This window comes from Acinonyx jubatus, chromosome B2 (assembly GCF_027475565.1).
Source record: "Acinonyx jubatus isolate Ajub_Pintada_27869175 chromosome B2, VMU_Ajub_asm_v1.0, whole genome shotgun sequence".
Classification (NCBI taxonomy): domain Eukaryota; kingdom Metazoa; phylum Chordata; class Mammalia; order Carnivora; family Felidae; genus Acinonyx; species Acinonyx jubatus.
In genome coordinates this window covers 75,270,895-75,292,067 of record NC_069385.1, presented here as the reverse complement: position 1 = coordinate 75,292,067, position 21,173 = coordinate 75,270,895, and the positions used below count along the sequence as shown (strand labels likewise).

Here is a 21,173-nt window from a genome sequence, read left to right as displayed (position 1 = left end):
TTTTTTATATTTATTTATTTTTGAGAGAAAGAGCATGAACAGGTGAGGGGCAGAGAGAGAGGGAGACACAGAATCTGAACCAGGCTCCAGGCTCTAACCTGACAGCACAGAGCCCAACATGGAGTTTGAACCCACAGACAGTGAGATCATGACCTGAGCCAAAGTTGGAGGCCCAACTGACTGAGCCATCCAGGTGCCCCAAGATATGATCCTTCTATCCCTTCTTTCTTGAGGGTTTTCATCAAGAAAGGATGTTGTATTTTGTCAAATGCTTTCTCTGCATCTATTGAGAGGATCATGTGGTTTTTGTCCTTTCTTTTATTGATGTGATGTGTCACATTGATTGTTTTACGGATATTGAACCAGCCCTGCATCCCAGGTATAAATGTCACTTGATCATATTGAATAATTCTTTTAATGTATTGTTGGATCCAGTTGGCTAGTATCTTGTTGAGGATTTTTGCATCTATGTTCATCAGGGAAACTGGTCTGTAATTCTCCTTTTTAGTGAGGTCTTTGTCAGGTTTTGGAATCAAGGTAATGCTGGCTTCACAGAATGAGTTTGGATGTTTTCCTTCCATTTCTATTTTTTGGAACAGCTTCAAAAGAATAGGTGTCAACTCTTCTTTAAATGTTTGGTAGAATTCCTTTGGAAAGCCATCTGGCCCTGGACTCTTTGGGAGATTTTTGATAACTAATTCTATTTTTTTGCTTATTCTGGGTCTGTTCAAATTTTCTATTTCTTCCTGTTTCAGTTTTGGTAGTTTCTATGTTTCTAGGAATTTGTCCATTTCTTCCAGATTGCCCATTTTATTGGCGTATAATTGCTCAGATTATTCTATTGTTTATATTTCTGCTGTGTTGGTTGTGATCTATTCTCTTTCATTCTTGACTTTATGTATTTGGATCCTTTCCTTTTTCTTTTTGATCAAACTGGCTATGAATTTATCAATTTTGATAATTCTTTCAAAGAACCTGCTTCTGGTTTCATTAATCTGTTCTGTGTTTTTGGTTTCGATAGCATTGATTTCTGCTCTAATCTTTATTATTTCCTGTCTTCTGCTGGTTTTGGGTTTTATTTGCTGTTCTTTTTCCAGCTTTTTACGATGTAAGGTTAGGTTGTGTATCTGAGACCTTTCTTCCTTAGGAAGGCCTGGATTGCTATATACTTCCCTTTTATGACGGCCTTTGCTGCATCCCAGAGGTTTTGGGCTGTGGTGTTATCATTTTTATTGGCTTCCAGGTACTTTTTAATTTCCTCTTTAATTTTTGGTTAGCCCATTCATTCATTCTTTAGTAGGATGGTCTTTAGTCTCCAGGTATTTGTTATCTTTCCAAATTTTTTCTTGTGGCTGATTTCAAGTTTCATAGCGTTGTGGTCAGAAAATATGCATTAGGTATGATCTCGATCTTTTTATACTTGAGGGCTGATTTGTGTCCCAGTATGTGATCTATTGTGGAGAATGTCCCATGTGCACTCAGGAAGAATGTGTACTCTGCTTTAGGATGAAATGTTCTGAATATATCTGTTAAGTCCATCTGGTCCAGTGTGTCATTCAAAGCCATTGTTTCCTTGTTGATTTCTTGATTAGATGATCTGTCCATTGCAGTAAGTGGGGTGTTGAAGTGCCCTACTATTATGGTACTATTATCTATGAGTTTCTTTATGTCTGTGAATAACTGATTTCTATATTTGGGTACTTCCACGCTGGGGGCTTAAATGTTTACAACTGTTAGATGTTTTTGGTGGATAGACTCAATTATGATATAATGCCCTTCTTCGCCTCTTGTTACAGTCTTTAAAATATAGATTGTCTGATGTAAGTATGGCTATCCTGGCTTTCTTTTGGCGACCATTAGCATGATAGATGGTTCTCCATCCCCTTACTTTCAATCTGAAGGTATCTTTAGGTCTAAAATGGGTCTCTTGTAAACAGCATATAGATGGATATTTTTTTTTATACATTCTATTACCCCATGTCTTTTGATTAGGAGCATTTAGACCATTAACATTTAGAGTGAGTACAGAAAGATATGAATTTATTGCCATTATGTTGCCTGTAGAGTTGGAGTTTCTGGTGGTGATGTCTGGTCCTTTCCAACCTTTGTTGCTTTTGGTCTTTTTGTTTTGTTTTTTTTATCTTTTCTCCCTTCAGAGTCCTCCTTAAAATTTCTTGCAGGGCTGGTTTAGTGGTCACAAATTCCTTTAATTTTTGTTTGTCTGGGAAAGTTTTTATCTCTCCTATTTTGAATGACAGCCTTGCTGGATAAAGAATTCTTGGCTGCAGGGGCGCCTGGGTGGCGCAGTCGGTTAAGCATCTGGCTTCAGCCAGGTCACGATCTCGCGGTCTGTGAGTTCGAGCCCCGCGTCAGGCTCTGGGCTGATGGCTCGGAGCCTGGAGCCTGTTTCCGATTCTGTGTCTCCCTCTCTCTCTGCCCCTCCCCTGTTCATGCTCTGTCTCTCTCTGTCCCAAAAATAAATAAAAACGTTGAAAAAAAGAATTCTTGGCTGCATATTTTTCTGATTCAGCACACTGAATATCTCTTGCCATCCTTTCTGGCCAGCCAAGTTTCTATGGATAGGTATGCTGCAAATCTGATCTGTCTTCCTTTGTAGGTTAAAGACTTACTTTCCCTTGCTGCTTTCATGATTCTTTCCTTGCCTGAGTATTTTGTGAATTTGACCATGATATGCCTTGTTTATGGTCATTTTTTGTTGAAGCTAATGGGAGTTCTTTGTGCTTCCTGGATTTTGATGTCTGTGTCTTTCCCCAGGTTAGGAAAGTTTTCTACTATGATTTGCTGACATAAACTTTCTACCCCTTTTCCTCTCTCTTCATCTTCTGGGACCCCTATGATTGATGTTATCCCATTTTAATGAGTCATTGAGTTCTCTAATGCTTACATTGTGCTATTTTGCCTTAGTCTCTTTTTTTCTGCTTCATTATTCTCCGTAAGTTTTGTCCTCTATATTGCTGCTCTACCTCATCCATCCTTGCTGCCATGCCATCCATTCGAGACTGCAGCTCAGTTATAGCAGTTCTGATTTCATCCTCATTAGCTTTTACTTCTTTTGTCTCCACAGAAAAGGATTCTATTTTCAACCCCAGCTAGTATTCTTATTATCATGATTCTAAGTTCTGGTTCAGAATCTTACTTGTATCTGTGTTAAGTCCCTGGCTGTCATTTCTTCCTGTTCTTTCTTTTGGGGTTAATTCCTTCATTTTGTCATTTTAAGGAACAAAAGGAATTAATGAAATAAAAAAAATAAAAATTAAAAACAACACAAAAGGAATCAAATAAAGGATGCTAGATACTAGGTGTGTTTTGGTCTGGTTGTTGAAAAAAGCTTGATAGATTAGAGAAAAAAGGGAAAGATAAGAAAAAAAAAAAGGAAAATGTGAAAATTTGAAAAAGAATACAAAATAGAATGAAATGATGAAAGTAAAATAGAATTTAAAACATTTTCAAAAAAATTAAATAAAAAATTTACAAAAAAGTAAAAAAATAGAAAAAAAATTGAAGAAAAATCTTTTTAAGAAAAGTGGAAAATAAAAATTTTTTTCTCATTCTTGAATACAGAAAAAGAAAAGAAAAAGAAAAAAAAATTGAATAGATGGACCAGTGAACAAAATGAAATAGGATTGAAATTACATCTGGTTTTCCCCAGAAGTCAAACTACGAAGCCCTTTATAGTCTATAAGCTGGCAGAGAGACTCGTGGTGTTCCTCAAGAGCATGGTTGGCTTGGTTGGGCAGGGCTTAATGTAACAGCTCCATTCTCCACTAGATGGCACTGCTTGGCTTACTGGGGTTGATTGTTGTGATGCATGTAGGTGTGTATGCCCTTGTGTGGGAGGGGTGAAAATGGCATCCCCCAGCTACCTACTCTCTAGTATCAGAACTGTGTTCTCCCCATGCAGCAATCAAGCACCCCTACTTTGTCTCTGGCTTCTGTGCATTTCCCTCTTCTACACTGTCTTTGGCCAAGCCGTGAGGCTGCCAGGTAGCACCTCCCTCCTGAGTTTTATCTCAGATGTGGCTTTTTCCCAACCCCTCACTTCTGAGGGACTGTGGCTGGACCCATTCAGCCTCTCTGTGGGAGGGTCTCCCTGAGCAATGACTGGGTGCCGGTCTGCCCCTAGAAAACATTCGTGAGATCGTGCTGCTGCCTAGAGACTGTGGCTGGGTGCCAGCCTACTGCCAAAAAAGTTTACACGATCAGGTAGCAGCAGTGTTTCAGGGATTATGGAAAATCACAACACACATCTGGTACCAGGCTTCACCTTTAATGTCCTTGTTCCAACACCAGCAAATGTGGTTGTTTTCCAGGGTCCCCTGGGACCTTTGTCTGTGTGGAGGCTGCACAGTCTCTACCAAATATCCTCCCAGTAGGGAAACCACCACTTCCTGTGTGGACCTTGAACCCCTTGGACCTTGCTTACTGTTCCTCAGGATTTGCTCTTCCCACCAGGGCACTGCGCGGTATCAAGCTGTGGAGTTTCAGACTCTCTTGTGCTCCCCCTGTTTATAGAGTCTTAATGGAATTTAAACTGTCTCCTTTCTCCTTTTTCCCTTTTTTGTTCAGTCCCTTGTGGCTATTTCCACTCTTACACTTTCTCTCCAGCTGCTTTCAGCAGAGGGGAGGCAGGGGAGTGTGGGGTTGCTTTTCCCATTCCCCTTCCCCCCTTCCTCTCTCCACAAGCAAAAACAGCCCCCTGCCCTGCGCAGCTTCTCTCCCCCAGTTCACCTCTCCATGCCATGTACCTGCCAAGTTCTGTGGTTCAGGTTATGCAGATTGCTGTGTTAATCCTCAAATCAGTTTTATAGGTGTACAAAATGGTTTAGTGTTGATCTGGCTCCATTTCAGGAACGAGGGACACACAAAAAAAGCTTCCATGCTGTTCCGCCATCTTGGCCCTTCCCCTCCACTGCCCATTTTTAAATTAGATTTTTTTTTTTTTTTTTTTGGTGTTGAGTTAGGAGTTCTTCATTTGTTGTGGATATTAACCCCTTACTGGATATATCATTTGCAAATACCTCCTAACAGTTTGACTCCTTCACACACCTCCTTCAGTAGGTTTTCATTTTGTTGGTTTCCTTGCTGTGAAAAAGCTTTTAATTTTTTAAAAATTATTTTTAAATATCTATTTCTGACTAGTGGGGGAGGGGTAAAGAGAGAGGGAGACAGAGGATCCAAAGTGGGCTCTGTGCTGACAGCAGAGAGACTGATGCGGGGCTCGAACTCAGGAGCCATGAGATTGTGACCTGAATGGAAGTTGGATGCTTAGCCAACTGAGCCACTCAGGCACCCCATGCCTACTACAATTTGATGTAGTCCAACTGTTTATTTTTGCTTTTGTTCTCTAAGGAGGCCTATTCAAAAACAAAAAACAAAAAAAACCAAAACATTGCCAACACTAATGTCCAAGAGTTTACTGTTTTTTAAAGTAGATCTATGGTTTCAGGTCTTACATTTAGGTCTTTAATCCATTTTGAGGTGTTGTTTGTTTCCTTTTGTTTTGTATATAGTGTAAGACAGTGGTCATCTTACTTTTTTTTGCATGCAGCTGTCCAGTTTTACCAGCACCATTATTATCATTATTAAAGAGATGATCTTATCTTCATTGTATATTCTTGCCTCCTTTGTCATAGACTAATTGACCATATAAGCATGGGTTTATTTCTGAGTTTTCTATTCGGTTCTATTGATCTGTGTGTCTGTTTTCATGTCAGGACTATACTGTTTTCATTACTATAGTTTTGTAATACATTTGAAAAACTGGGAGTGTGATACCTCCAGCTTTGTTCTTTCTCAAGACTGCTTTGCGTATTTGGGGTCTTTTGTGATTCCATATCAACTTTAGGAATACATGTTCTAGTTCCATGAAAAATACTACTACTGGTGTTTGATAAGGACTGCACCAAATCTGCAGATTGCTTTAGGTATTATGAACATTTCAATAATACGCCTCCAATCCATGTGTATCTTTCCATTTATTGTGTTTTCTTCAAGTTCTTTCATCTATGTATTACAGTTTTAAGAGTACAGGTCTTGCAACTCTTAGGTTAAATTCATTTTTATGTATTTTCTTCTTTTTGATGTAGTTATAAGTGATGGTCTTCTTAATTTCTTCTTGCTAGTTGTTAATGTACAGACATCTGTTTCATTTCTGTACACTAATTTTGCATACTGCAACTTTACTGAATTCATTTATTCTAACAGATTTTTGGTGGAATCTTTAGGGTTTTCTATATACATTATCAATGTTATCTGTAAATAGTGACAGTTGTACTTCATCCTTTTCAATTTGCATGCTTTTTATTTCTTATCTGGTTGTTGTGGCTATGACTTCTGGTACTAGCTTGGAGTATAACAAAGAGTGGACATCCTTGTTCCTGATGTTAGTGAAAAAGCTAACTTTTCAGTTTTTCACTGTGGAGTATCATGTCAGCTGTGGGTTTGTCATATATGGCCTTTCTGAGGTTTCATCTATACTCAGCATATTGAGAATTTTTTATCATGAATGTATGCTGAACTTCGGCAAATGCTTTTTTGCATCTATTGAAATCATATGATTTTTAACTTTCATTTTGCTAATATGGTATGTCATGTTGATTTGAAGAACTCAATCGTCCTTGTATCCTATAAATCCCACCATACTGTGGTGAATTATCCTTTTAATGTATTTTTGAATTTAGATTGCTAATACTTTGTTAAGGATTTTTTGCATCTATGTTCATCAGGGAATTTTCTTCTTTCTGTAATTTTCTTCTTTTTTTTGTAGTGTCTTTGTTGTTGGTAGGGTAATATTGGGCTTGTAGAATGAATTTGAAAACATTCCTTCCTCTTCATTTTTTTTGGGGGGGCAGGGATAGTTTGAGAAGGATTGGTATTAATTCTTCTTTACAGGTGAATTCTTCCAAACATTTAAAGCCATCTGGTCCCAGACTTTTCTTTGTTGGGAATTTTTGGATTATCAATTCAATTTTTTTTAATTTCATTTTTAGAGAGAACACAATTTGGGGAGAGAGAGAGACACAATCTTAAGCAGGCTCCATGCTCAGCAGGGAGCCCCCACATGGGGATTGCTCCCACGATCCTGGGATCATGACCTGAGTAGAAACCAAGAGTCAGACCTAAAACCAATTGAGCCATCCAGGTGTCCCACCAATTCAATTTTGTTACTAGTAATTAGTTTATTCAGATTTTCTATTTCTTCCTGATTCAGTCTTGGGAGATTTTATATTTATAAAAATCAATTTCTTCTAGGTTGTCCAATTTGTTGGCATATAACCTTTCATAGTAGTCTTTTACAATCCTTTGGATTTCTGTGGTGCTGATTTTAACTCTCCCTTTTTCATTTCTTTATTGTTATTTATTGAAGTCTTTTCATTTCCTTGAGGAGTCTGGCTAAAGGCTTATCAGTTTTATCTTCTAAAGAACCAGCTCTTAGTTCACTAATCTTCCTTATTTTTTTTGTCTCTATTTCATTTACTTTTGTCATGACCTTTATTATTTCCTTCTTTCCTTCTACCTTTGAGCTTTGTTATTTTTAGTTCCTTTATGTGTAATGTTAGATTATTTGAGATTTTTCTTGTTTCTTGAGGTAGGCCTGTGTAGCTATAAAAAAAAAAAAATTCCCTCATAGAACTGGTTTTGCTATGTCCAAAAGATTTTGGAATATTGTTTCCATTTTCATTTGTCTCAAGGTATTTTTAAATTTCTGCTATGATTTCTTTATTGACCTATTGGTTATTTCATGGCATCTTGATTAGCCTCCATGTATTTGTGTTCTGTTTCTTTTATTTTTGTAATTGATTTGTAGTTTCATACCATTGTGGTTGGAGAAGATGCTTGCTTGATTTCAATCTTCTTAATAGTCTAAAACTTATTCTTTGGTCTAATGTGATCTATCCTAAAGATCAGTCCATGCACACTTGAAAAGAATGTATATGCTGCTGCTATTCACAGCCCATTACATCCAATATCTGTTAAGTACGTCTGGTCTAACGTGTTATTCAAAGCTACTGTTTTGTTTTTTTTAATTGATTTTCTGTCCAGATGATCTATCCATTAATGTAAGTGGGGGTGTTTAAGTCCCCTACTAATATGGTATTTCTATTTCCCCTTTTATGGATGTTGATATTTGATTTATACGTTTAGGTGCTGCTATGTTAGTTACATAAATATTTACAACTGTTATATCCTCTTGTTGGATTGATCCCTTAATCATTACATAATGTCCTTTGTCTCACGACTGATATGTGTTGCTACCTTTTCAAAAAATTTCCATTTGCATGGAATATCTTTTTCTATCTCTACATTCAATCTATAATGTATCTTTAGGTCTGAAGTGAGGCAGCATTCTTGTAGGCAGCATTCAGAGGTCTTTTTTTTCTTTTTAATCCATTCAGTCACCTTATGTAAAAATGAGAAATGAATTACACTAAACTTTTTGTCCTCTATTTTACATTTTGTAGTTCCTATAATGATGAAGACCTAAAACTTTGATATGATTAAATAGAGCTAGGGTTTCTCTGGAACTTAGGTCAACCATAAACCATTGCATATCTTTTTGTTTTTTTTTTCAAAGAATATATATATTTATACTGTTTTAGACTGAATTTTTTCTGTGTCCCCCTACTCCCTTTTCATATGTTGAAGCCCTAACCCACAGTATGGCTATTTTTGGAGTAAGGAACTAATTAAGGTTAAATGAAATCATAAGGGTGGGGTCCTGTTCAGAGTAGATTAGTGTCCTTATCAGAAAAGATACCAGATAGCTCTCTTTCTCTCTCTAGTCTCCTTCCCTCACCCCAAAGCACACACTGAGGAAAGGCCCTCTGCAAGCCAGGAAGAGCATATTCAACCAGAATGAATCAGCTGGAAATTTAATCTTAGACATCTGGCCTCCAGAACTGTGAGAAAATTAATTTGTTTTTTAAGTAACCCAGTTTATGGTATTTTGTTGTAACAGCTCAAGCCGACCAATAGACTCTTCAAGCAAAGGTAAATACTAGCAGAAAGGCTAATGCCTAAAAACATCATGCCCTTACTTCTGCCATTTTTAATTTCTATTTATCTGTCATTAAGTGTACTAATTGTGATATCACTAGTGCTAGACATATAATATTTTAAACAATTACATTTTAATATAGCTATTTCTTACAAACATTTCTTACAAACATGAAATGGCTGGAATATGGGATATGGCTTCCAAAGACCAATTCCCAGGGTAAAATGCCTAACATTTTAAGAACATGATATAAGTTGGCAAACCAATCTTCAGGTATTTGAAATTTAAAGTCTTATGTGCTCTTAAACACTGTATTTATTCTTAATAAGATCAATGTACAATGAAACACTTCAGGAAGTGCTGCTAGGGATGGCAAAACTATAGCAAACTGGAGGTACTTAAAAATGAAGAGCTATACAAATATGTAAATATGATTTACTACTTTACCTGTTGAAGTTCCTGCTCTCTTTGCTCATGTCTCATTTCCATCTGCTTAATTTTCTTTTCTAAGCCCATGAAATGTTTCATTTCTGGTGTATGGTTTTCTCTGGCTTCTCGTAATTCTTCTAGGAGTTTTGTAATCTAAAATTGAGGTATGAAGTAAATGAAAAACTGGTAACAAGAAAAATCATTTATTTTTACCAGGTAGTCTTAAGAATGTTCACCATATTTTCTTTGTATAAAATTTCTCTAGGGAAGAGGCTTCTTGCTAATAAGAAAGATATCTTGAGTTGTTAGGGAATGCAAGCTATTAATTATTCTATCTACAGGAAGAAAAGGCTCCTCTTAGCTCTGAAGTGACCTCACAATCCAGATGATTCCAGATGACTGGATCACTTCCTCCCATGTATGCCAGGCTGATTATAGCATTAAAAATGAAGGTGGGTACTGTCTGTGGTATATTCAGCTTTGCTACAAAGTATTTAACAAGGCTGATTACTTCTAGGATTAATCAAACATTTAAAGCACCCTACCCAGTATAGCTTCCAACACACACAGAGTTCAGTAAATATGAATCCTCCTTTTGTCAACTTTCTATAATTCTATCTGTAATCCTCTTCTGGCTCTTATCACTTTATAATAATTCATTCCACAAATACATTTATGTTTATAAAAGAGAGAATATACTGAACTCTTTCTGTTCTAGATGTTGTCTTAGGTCTTGAGGATATAGAGATGACCTAGTCATGGAGGTTACAGTCTTGTGTGGTACCTCCTTTTTCATACCATGGTCTGCAGAGAAAATGGTGATATTTTCATGGTGCCAGTCAGTAAAATAGAGGGGATCTGAGATATCTTTATATTGGGCTTAGTGAAACAACTGCATTTTCTTTATACCATATATTCATAATTATTTCCTGTTAGTATCAAAAGGCAAAATAATTAACAAGTAAAAATGGCTAAAATTAACAAATTCAACCAAATTTTCCATGGAAACACCCAGTACCTAATAACACTACAAAAAAACCCAACCCCTCCCCAAACTGCCACTCTTTCTAGTTTCAAATGTGAAACTATAAGCCTACATAAGTCTAAATAAATATTTATATGTGGGATATCCATGGGATATCATCAGTGACCACAGAAATTTGCAGACTTTAATTGGGATGATTTGCAGAAAGGTTAGGGAGAGAGACCCTAGAGAACATGCTGCAGTGATGAGTGCTGGGCATAAAATCTTCTATGTCAAAACAATGATTACTAAAAATTATAACACAAAACCAGTGATTGCTGAACTAAGAAATTTGTAAGAGGCATTGTCATACACGTAATGGTCAAATATCACTTCAGCTTCTGTAAACTTAATGACTGAAAAGTGACTTTGGGTTTATAATGAGACAACATTTCCAGTAATTGCTATCTTATGATCCATAGGGAATCCATTCCTGGTACACCAGCTGGGATGTTCCGCTCTAGTGAAAGCAGCAGTCAAGTGAATGAGAATTCTAATATAGTATGTTGTTATGGAGAGATGACCAAGTAGCAATGAGGTGATGAGTGGGGAATACCTAACTGGAAGCAGAGCTAGGTTGCAGGACTCTTAACCTGAGGCAGCTGTCTTTGAATAAAGTCTTAAAGGGTAAGTAGTAGAGTCATGACATTATCATGTGCGAGGTGCTATGCTAAGTACTTTACAGACATTGTCTCAGTTAATTTTATCAAGTTTTATATTTATTTTCTGATTTCCCAAATAAAATATAAGCTCTGTAAGACCAAAGATTTGTCTATCTTGTTCTCAGTATTCCGAGCACAGGTGTTTAATAATTATTCATGAATTAATGAATTCACCAATGATTAAACATTAGTCTATAAATTACATAAATTTAGAAATTTATATTTAGACAAAAAGTAGGAAAAATTTCCCTTCATCAGTGCCTACTTAAAAGCATCTTTAAAAGTATAATTAAAGTGAATGTATGTATTTTAAAATCCTTGTATTTTAGTGAATTTACCCTATGGGAGTAACTGGATACATGAGATGAATGATCAAAAATTATTCCTGCTTCTTGAATACTATGGGAAAAAAAATTGGCAAATACCTGATGTCCAGAAATACAGCATTAGTAAAATACTAATTAAGAGCCTGGGACCTGGAGTAAGAGGGTCTTGGGTTCTGATGCTGATACTTTTTACACATTGCTTGGTAACCTGAAGCAAATTATTTTATTTTTCTTAGCATCAATATTCATCTATAAAATGGGAATAATAGTACCTACCCTTTTGGGTTATGGTGAAAACTACACAGAGCACTTACCACAGTGCTTAGTACATACTAAATAATAAATAACTATCATTATGATTTTGACTATTATAAAGTAATATAAAAAAGTGTTAATAAAGGAAGAGTGACATCATCAAGGTGGTGACATAGGTAGTTCCTGATGCTGTTTCCCCTCATAAGAACTAACAATTATTCATGGACTAGATGCAGCTGAGAGAATGATATAATATGAGGGTGAGGCTGAAGCATCCCCCTGCATCACAGAGACCAAGACAGACTACATCATAAGGGTAAGCAGAGTGGCTACATGCTGGCTGCACTGCCCCTCCCTCAGGCCCAGGCAGCACAGTATGGAGAGGTCTCCCCGGGACTACCATTTCTCCATGGGAAAAGACAGCCTGGGTTGGACATCCAACTCCCCCAGTGTTGTGGGTCACTTCTTGAGAGCCCCCGCATGTCTTTATCCCATGGGGACTAATCACTAGGAATCTGATTGTGATGGAGATGTGGGGAAGGGCTTGTAACAACTGGCAGCTAGATCTTGGCAGACTGAATTCATACTTGCAGTGCCCAAGTAGTAATCCCAACCAGCAGCTTTGCTCACCTATAGATCCAAGTCGGTGGTATAGTCTGACTGTGGAATTGGGTGGGGTGCAGGTCTGCCTGACTCAGGTCCTCAAACAGAAAGATTTGCCAGCCCTCAAGCTGGGACTGCATCCACTCAGGCAGGGAAGCCAAGCCACACTTTGGCACACTGCTGAGTGAAGATCACAGTGCTGCTTGACCAGAAAGCCTGAGTAGAACACCTGAAAAGCTGGGTAGCCCAGCAATACTAGAATAGAGTCCAGCAGTCAGAGTTGATAGTCTGCAAAGCCAATGGCCTATCTGGCCAGGGAACCTGGGGCGCTGGTTGGCTTGAGTCAAGACTACAGTCAAAAAGCTTTACTGGCATTAGAGCAGTTTCTTACATTGCTCCTGGGCCAGGAAACTCATTTGAAGCTTTGCCCATTGCTGAATACAGCTTTCTGGCTGCTTAACCAAAGAACCTAACCAGAGCATGTGGGAAGCTGCAGAGCATCCCATGAGAGTCCTGCATACAGTGGCACTTGGGGAGAGCCACAGGCTATGCTTTCTGTCCATCAACAGAGCATGTGGCCCTGTCAGCCAGAGAATTCAGTACACAATCTTGCCTGATTTGTGTGCCCAGACAATGAACTACACAGGCACTGGGGCCTATCCTGTCACTCCACCAGGACAGAGAAGCTAATTCATAGCCCCATCTATTCCTGAGTATATATCCAGTTCCCAAGAGTCTAATAAAAACCTTACGAGAGAAGCTGGGCAACCATGAAGTCCCTCCTAAAGACTTATTAGGCAGGGAACCAAGCCAAAATTTCTATCCAACTATATTCAACTAGTGACACCTCCCCACTCTTGACCTCAGAGAGTGAGGTCTTGGGCAGTAGCTACCTGGGCAGTAGCCTTGGCCAAAAAACAAACCCTGACAGCAAGCCACCCCTGCCCAAGGACATCACCACCAGACACATCCAGAAACCCAAAGTGCACTGACTGTTGAACACTGTTTATGCCAAAGTGAATCTGTAAAGTCTGGAAGAGGAGACTACTTACTCAAATACAGACACCAACCAAAGGAACCAAGGATCTGAAAATCTGACACCACCAAAGAAAAGAAAGCTCCAATAAACTAACCCTAAAGAAATAGAGATCTGTGAACTCTATGATCAAAGAATTCAGAATAATCCTCCTTAAAAAGTTTACACAACTACAAGAACATACAATTAAACAAAATTAGGAAAACAATGCATGAACAAAACAAGAAGTTCAACAAAGAAATAAAAACCATGAAAAAAATACCCCAAAACAGAAATACCAGAGGTGAAGAATACAATGACTGTATAGAAGAATTCAATAGGGACTTGACCATACAGAAGAAAGCCAGTGATCTAAAAGACAAGTCATTTAAAATTATACAGTCAAAAGAGCAAAAAGAATGAAAAAGCCTATGAGACGTATGGGACACAATCAAAACAAGTAGTATCTGCATTATGGTAATTCCACAACAAGAGAAAGAGAAAAGGACAGAGTATATTTAAAGCAACAATGGCTAAAACTGACTTTTTTGAACAAATAAAAGCTGAGCGAGTTCTTCACCACTAGACCTGCCTTACAAAAAGTGCTAACAGGAGCTCTTTAAGTATAAATAAAAGAAAATTAACATTGTAAAAACATAAGAAGTTAGTGTAAAACTCACTGGTAATGGTAAATATATAATCAAAGTTAGATTGTATAACAAGATAACAGTGGTGTGTAATCCACATACAACTGTAGTTTAAAAATTAAAAGACAAAAGGGATAAAAATAACCATAACTATAATAATCTGCTATAAATTACAGGATATAAAATACAGGTAAACTGTAACATAAATAACCTAAAATGTGAGGGAAAGGAGAAAAGTGTAAAGTTTAGGAATTTTATTGAAGTTATCAATTTAAAATAAGGTATTATAATTTGAAGATATTTTATATAAGCCTCATGGTAACCATCAGGGAAAAACCTATAGTATTTACACAAAATAAGAGAAGTTAAAGCATACTGATACCAAAAGACATCAAAACACAAAAAAGATACCAGGATATGAAACAATGAAAAATGGACCTACAAAACAGCCAGAAAATAATCAACAAAATGGTGATAAGTCATTACCTATCAATAACTGCTTTAAATGTAAATGGATTAAATTATCCAATCAACAGAATGGTTGAATGGATGAATAAGATCTAATGATATATTACCTGAAAGAGACTCACCTTAGTCTTAAAGGCACACATAGACTGACAGTAAAAAGAGACAAAAAAAGGTCATTACATAATGATGAAGAGGTCAATATCAATCCAAGAAGATGACATAGTAATTGCGTTTGCACTCAACTTCAGAGAGAGAAGAAATAAACAGCAATACAATAACAGTTGGGGACTTCATACCCAACTCTCAACAACACATTAATCATCCAGGCAGTGAATAATAGCAAATTTGAACACTATAGACCAAATGGATATAATAGACACATACACAACACTGAATCTGGCAACAGCAGAATAAACATTCTTCTCAAGTGCACATGGAATATTTTCAAGGATAGACTGTATGATAGGCCACAAAATAAAACTTACACATGCAAGAAGACTGAAATCATACCAACTATATTCTCTGACCACAATGGTGTGAAAATCAGTAGTGATAAGGAAAACTGGAAAACTCATGAATACATGGAAATTAAACATGATTCTCCTTAACAACCAATGGATCAAAGAAGAAATTAAAGGGGAAATAATGTGTCTTGAGACAAGCAAAAATGGAAACACACAAGAAACCAAAATTAATGGGATGTAGCAAAAGCAACTCAAAGATGGAAATTCACAGCAATTCACACATTAAAAATCAAGAAGGCCTCAAATAAACAATTTAAGTTTACACTTAAGGAACCAGAAAAAGAATGATAAGCTGAGCCCACAGGTAGAAGAGAGAAGGATCAGAGCAGAAATGAACAAAACCAAGAACAGGAAAATAATAGAAAAGATGAACAAAACTAAGAATTCGTTCTTTGAAAGGACAGACATTGACATTTGTCCATTGACAAATCTTTGGCTAGATTAACCAAGGAAAAATGAGGACTCAAATCAATGAAATTATAAATGATAAAGGAGACATTATAACAGATACCATGGAAATACAAAAGATCACAAAAGGCTACTATGAACTATATGCCAACAAACTGCACAACCTAGAAGAAATGGAAAAATTCTTAGACACATACAACGTAACAAGACTGAATCAGGAAAAAAAAAAAAACCAAATCTGAACAGTCAATTACTACTAAGGGGACTGAATCCATAATAAAAAATCTCCCAAAAAAGAACAGTCCAGGACCAGATGGCTTCATAAGTGAATTTTACCAAACATTTAAAGAATTAATGCTAATCCTCTTCAAACTTTCCCAAAACACAGAAGAGAGGGGACACTTCCAAATTCATTTTACAAACCAGCCAAAAACACTGTCAGACAACTACAGACCACTATTTCTGATGAACATAAATGAAAAACTTCTAAATACAATACTAGCAATTTGAATTCAACAGTGCATTAAAAATATTCACCATGATCAAGTGAAATTTATCTCTGGGATGCAAGATGGTTCAACATACAAAAATCAAGGTAATACATTACAAGGTAATAATAGAATGAAGAAACAAATAATATTACCATCTCAATAGATGCAGAAAAAAATTTGATAAAATTTAACATCTGTTCATGATAAAAGCTATTAAATTAGGTATAGAAGGAATGTACCTCAATACAGTAATACAGTATATGATAAATCCACAGCTAATATCATATTCAATGGCTAAAGCTTGAAAGCTTTTTTCTAAGTTCACAAACAATACAAGGGTGCTCACTCTCACTACTCCGATTCATTATAGTACAAAAGGCCCTAGCCAGAGCAATCAGGCAAGAAAAATAAAGGGCATCAGGATAGGAAAGAATTAAAATAGTCTCTATTTGCAGGTGACATGATTTTATATATAGAAAATTCTAAAGACTCCACCAAAAAACTGTTAGATCTAATCAGTGAATTCAGTAAAGCTGCATGATACAAAATTAACAAAGATCAGTACTGTTTCTGTACATCAATAATGAACTACCTAAAAAAGAAAATGCTACCATTCAAAAAGCATCAAAAGACAGGATAATACTTAAAAGTGAATTTAAACAAGAAGGTGAAAGATTTCTACACTTAAATCTACAAGACATTGATAATGGAAGTAGATACAAATAAATGGAAAGGTAGATAGAGTAGAGGTAGAAAGGCAGAGATGGATTACAAACAAGCAGTAACCAAATAAAACAGAATTTGCTAGTGTTAAAAGATGTATATTGTAGTTTCTCTGTGGTCAAAAAGAGACAGGGGTTTACCCTCCTTTCTTAAACAACCAGAACAACCGAGGACATATGAAACTGTTTTCAAACATCAACTTAACAGCACTGCACGATGGTGATTCATGAGAGAAGGGAAACACAATAGATGAACTCAATGACTGCCTACTTTGCTGCCCAGAGGGTTTCGAAGCTAGTGGAAATGGCAGCCTGAACAATCTGGGAGCTAATGTAGGGCTGGGAAAATGAGCTGTTCCCATCAGCCTAAGAGAAAATCCCTTTGAGGACCCTCAGGAGGTTATCAGTAGTGGGAATAAATAGGCCCTGTTAACATAACTATTATAGATATACTGCTTATTGAAAGGCAGATTGTCATTTCATTCAAAAGATGGAGTGTTTTAGTTTTCTAGTAAATAGGCTTGAAAATCATGTATTGCAGCTTTTTTATTTCCAAACTATTTTAGCTATTCTTAAACTAAGAACACACTGTAACTTAACTAAAAGTGACCTTAATCTTTATCTTGCAAACATTAGAACATACTTCCTTTTATTGATTTTCCCCAAAATTTTACCTTAGGTCTGTGAAGTTCTGTTAACTTATTGCTTATACAACAAAGTTTATGTACATCTTAAACACTGAAAAGAATGCACATGTTGAACCACAGCCTTTCAATTACTGAAACACGATTTTTTAAATTGACAGTTATGTAACTGTGGAGTATTTTTATATTAATCTTTTCATAATGCAATTATGTTTTTCCTGTATGGTTTAATAAATTCTTGAATAATAAAATGTGGTGGATACACTTCAAAGAATGGAATGCACAGTTGTCTGGTGTTTTACACTTTCTAGAATCAAAGCGATCTTAGAGTAATAAAAATGGTGAGTTTCCAGAAAGATCCATCTCCTATAATGTTACTGGGGATCCAGCATCGCTGTAATGACTACTTTAGTTATTTCTTACAGTATCAAGTACTTAATACAAAAACGACCTTAACCATCCAATTTTTCCTCCTAAAACAATCAAAAGAACCAAATGCCCCTCTCCCTATTTCCCCACTGCCCAGAAAAATCTCAAAATCAAATACAAATATATAAGAAACTTGTTTACCCCTTGAAGAGTTTCATCTGGGCAAAGCAGACTTACCATAAACAAGTTATTATTTTTTTGATGTGATACTTTCAGGTTATTTCCATTTATACATTTAAGTTAACAAAAATTAATACAAAAATAAGAATATGATTGAAATGGCTAAGAAACAGCTTTTTAGTACAATATTTTTGTTACTTCTTACCTCTTTCTGTAAGATTTCTTCTCGAACTTGAGAAACTACCAGAGACTCCTGTTTACCCTGCAGTTCGTTAACTTGATTTTGGAAATGTTTTAGAAGTACCTATGAAATTATGTTAGAAGTACTGAGTTAATAGAAGTCTTCTCAAACATTATTTGAAAAATATCAGAAAACCAACTAATGACGTGTTTTTGTAGCAAAAAAAAAATCCTAATATTTTTAAATTACCAAATTCTAACAAAAATAAAATGTCACAGGAATCAAGTTCATTGAATAAATTAAGCTGATTGAATACAGTCATTATTTTCTTTCAATATTTAATGGAAAGTATAATATGTATGACAAATAATGGCTGTGTAACTACTTGGCTTCTTTATCTCTAATACTTTTCTTCTGAAGGCCTGAAAAATACCTTTTAAAATAAACCTCTGTAAAGTCTAAGCATTTTGAAGATAGCCAATACTGTCTTTATTACTTTGTGATTAAGTAGAATAATAGCACAAGCCTATTAATAAGCATGAAATAAACATCATGCTTATATTTTTTTGGCAACCTGAAATAGATACTTTCATCAAGGATCTTAAAACTTAGGAAAATATGCATCTATTACCTCTAATACTTTTACTGTTTTTACCATCAGACTATGCTGACTTCCATTTAACTTATAATTTACAATATTACATTTAGAACTCTGGGAAAGTAACACTTAGGGCAGGCACTATGGCATAATGACACTACTTTTCCCACCTCTCCCAACTACATAATATATAATAACTTGATATAATGTTTATACTGCCCACTGACACCCTACTCCTATGGGGAAAAAAGCCAGAGAAGTTATCTGCAACTGCTGTACAAAGATTGGGTGGCTCAGTCGGTTAAGCGTCCGACTTGGGCTCAGGTCATGATGTCGCCGTTCATGGGTTCTGGGCTGACAGCTCAGAGCCTGGAGCCTGCTTCGGATTCTGTGTCTCTCCCTCTTTCTGCCCCTCCCCCACTCACGCTCTCGCTCTCTCTCTCTCTCTCTCTCTCTCTCAAAAATAAATAAATGTTAAAAAAAAATAAAAAGCACTTTCTCATTGAAATATTAAAATAGTCAAAGTTCTTTGTTTGAATTTAAATTACAGACCTCATTTCACACTAAAATACCCCAAATGCTTCAACATGCATCTTCTTACAAGGACATCTCACAAAACCACAACAGCATTTTCTTTAATGTTTATTTATTTTGAAAGAGAAAGTGTGTGTGTGTGTGTGTGTGTGTGTGTGTGTGCGTGTGTGTGCATGCACATCCATGAGTAGGAGAGGCAGAGAGAAAGGGAGAGAATGAATCCCACACTCAGTGCAGAACTATAATTTGGGGTTCGACCCCATGAGATCATGACCTGAGCCCAAATCAAGAGTTGGATGCTTAACTGGCTAAGCCACCCAACATTTTTATGCCTAAAAAATTTACAATAATCTCATAATATCTAATACCCAGTCCATACTTAAACTTCTTAGTTGAGCAATTTGTTTTTAATCAAGATACTATTAAATGACTATTAAAGGGAGAAATAATGGTAAGATAATTGTTTCTTGAAGTCTTTCTCCCTCAGCTTGTTTTTAAAAATTAAAACCTAGAGAAAAGAACACAGTGGACTTATATTCTTTAATTTGATTTACCAACTGCTAACATTTTTGCCATATTTGCCTTATTTTTCTTTCTTTTCCTGGGATACACCATTTGAAAGTAAGTTGCAGATACAAATTCTATTTTAATGCTGTTTTTTTCAACTTGCTACCATCACAGTAGATAATCATAGATATTCCTTGAAGATATACACACTAACCAAAAAGGAAGATACACTTTTTTAAAGAAATGTGGATAAGCTTTCAGCATATTCTGTCATAATTCTAAGAAGACTGTTTCATAATGGCTACAAGCTGTGTGCATATCTCTGTTCATTATTTTATCCCTAGTGCTTCATTGTCTATAGACCCCGAATCATTATTTGTTTAATGAATGAAAGATAAATGGGCAAGAGAATGACTAGGATAATTACTTGTCACCTGGGACTTGGGTAGAGGGAAATGATTTAACATTCAAGTTCAAGTACTCAGTTCTCAACCACAAAATGTGATTGACCATACTTCTACCATTTGTTACAAATGACTTAGGAGAAGAACTATTTGAGAAATACAGGGACAAAACTGTGAAACCACTTATTTAGAGAGAATAGTTTTAAAGTAGAATAGTTAAATGGTAATGGCATCCTCTCCTACTAAAAAAAAATTAAGTCAATATTTTCTCATTTCTACTAAAAAGTGAAGTTAAATGTTCTGTTAACAGTCCTGAAAAAAATAATTTTAAAGCCAAGGAAAGTTTGTTAAAGTTGTCTACCTCTTGAGTTGCTATTTTACGATTTAGTTCAGCTACTTTGGAAGAAGAATTTTCTACTGCATTTTGGCAAAGGAGTTTCTCTACTTCCCTCTGATGAGATGCTTTGAGAGATGCAATGTGTGCTGCAGTATCTTCCTTGACCCTGTAGAGCAAATCAAACAAAATCACACATAAAAACAGCTCTTCAATTCAGAGTTAGCATAAAAATAGTGTAGGAAGCTTGGAAATTAAAGAGGCATAGGGAAAGAACACCATTACTTACTGCACTTTGTCAGGTGCTTTATACATTATTGCTTGTGAGTTCTTACAACCACACCATGAGCTCACTATTATTTACTGAATTTTATAAGGGCAGAGTTGAGTTTTGGAAAGAGTGATGTTTCTGGAATTCAGATTAGGAAGTTGCAGAGCTGGGGTTCAAGCCCAGCACAGTGTTAGACCTCAAAATCTGGGCCTTCCACTGGCTCCCTAGCCTGGGGCTGTACTTTCTGAGAGAATGGAAGGTTCTGAATGTTCTGTCTGGATTTAAAGCAAGGGCCTAATATTTTATCTTTTGTTTATTTACTTTTTTATTTAAAAAAAAAATTTTTTTACGTTTATTTATTTTTGAGAGACAGAGAGAGAGCACAAGTGGGGGAGGGGCAGAGAGAGAAGGAGACAGAATCTGAAGCAGGCTCCAGGCTCTGAGCTGTCAGCATAGAGCCTGATGCGGGACTTGAATTCACTGACTGCGAGATCATGACCTGAGCCAAAGTCAGAAGCTCAACCGACTGAGCCACCCAGGTGCCCCTATTATTATTTT

At 36.3% G+C, this 21,173-nt stretch overlaps 1 protein-coding gene across 4 annotated transcripts in view; it reads right to left on the bottom strand.

Annotated features, from left to right (window-relative positions):
- The window catches only part of CEP162 (centrosomal protein 162), a 113,720-nt gene that overhangs the window by 9,237 nt on the left and 83,310 nt on the right, over positions 1 to 21,173 (bottom strand). For all 4 annotated transcript variants that reach the window (XM_015066728.3, XM_027057314.2, XM_027057316.2 and 1 more), the window contains 3 exons: positions 20,372 to 20,513; positions 17,992 to 18,090; positions 9,467 to 9,601 (listed from right to left, as the gene is read on the bottom strand). In XM_015066728.3, coding sequence (XP_014922214.1) covers positions 9,467 to 9,601; positions 17,992 to 18,090; positions 20,372 to 20,513 — 376 coding nt within the window. The remainder of the gene's footprint in view (positions 1 to 9,466; positions 9,602 to 17,991; positions 18,091 to 20,371; positions 20,514 to 21,173) is intronic.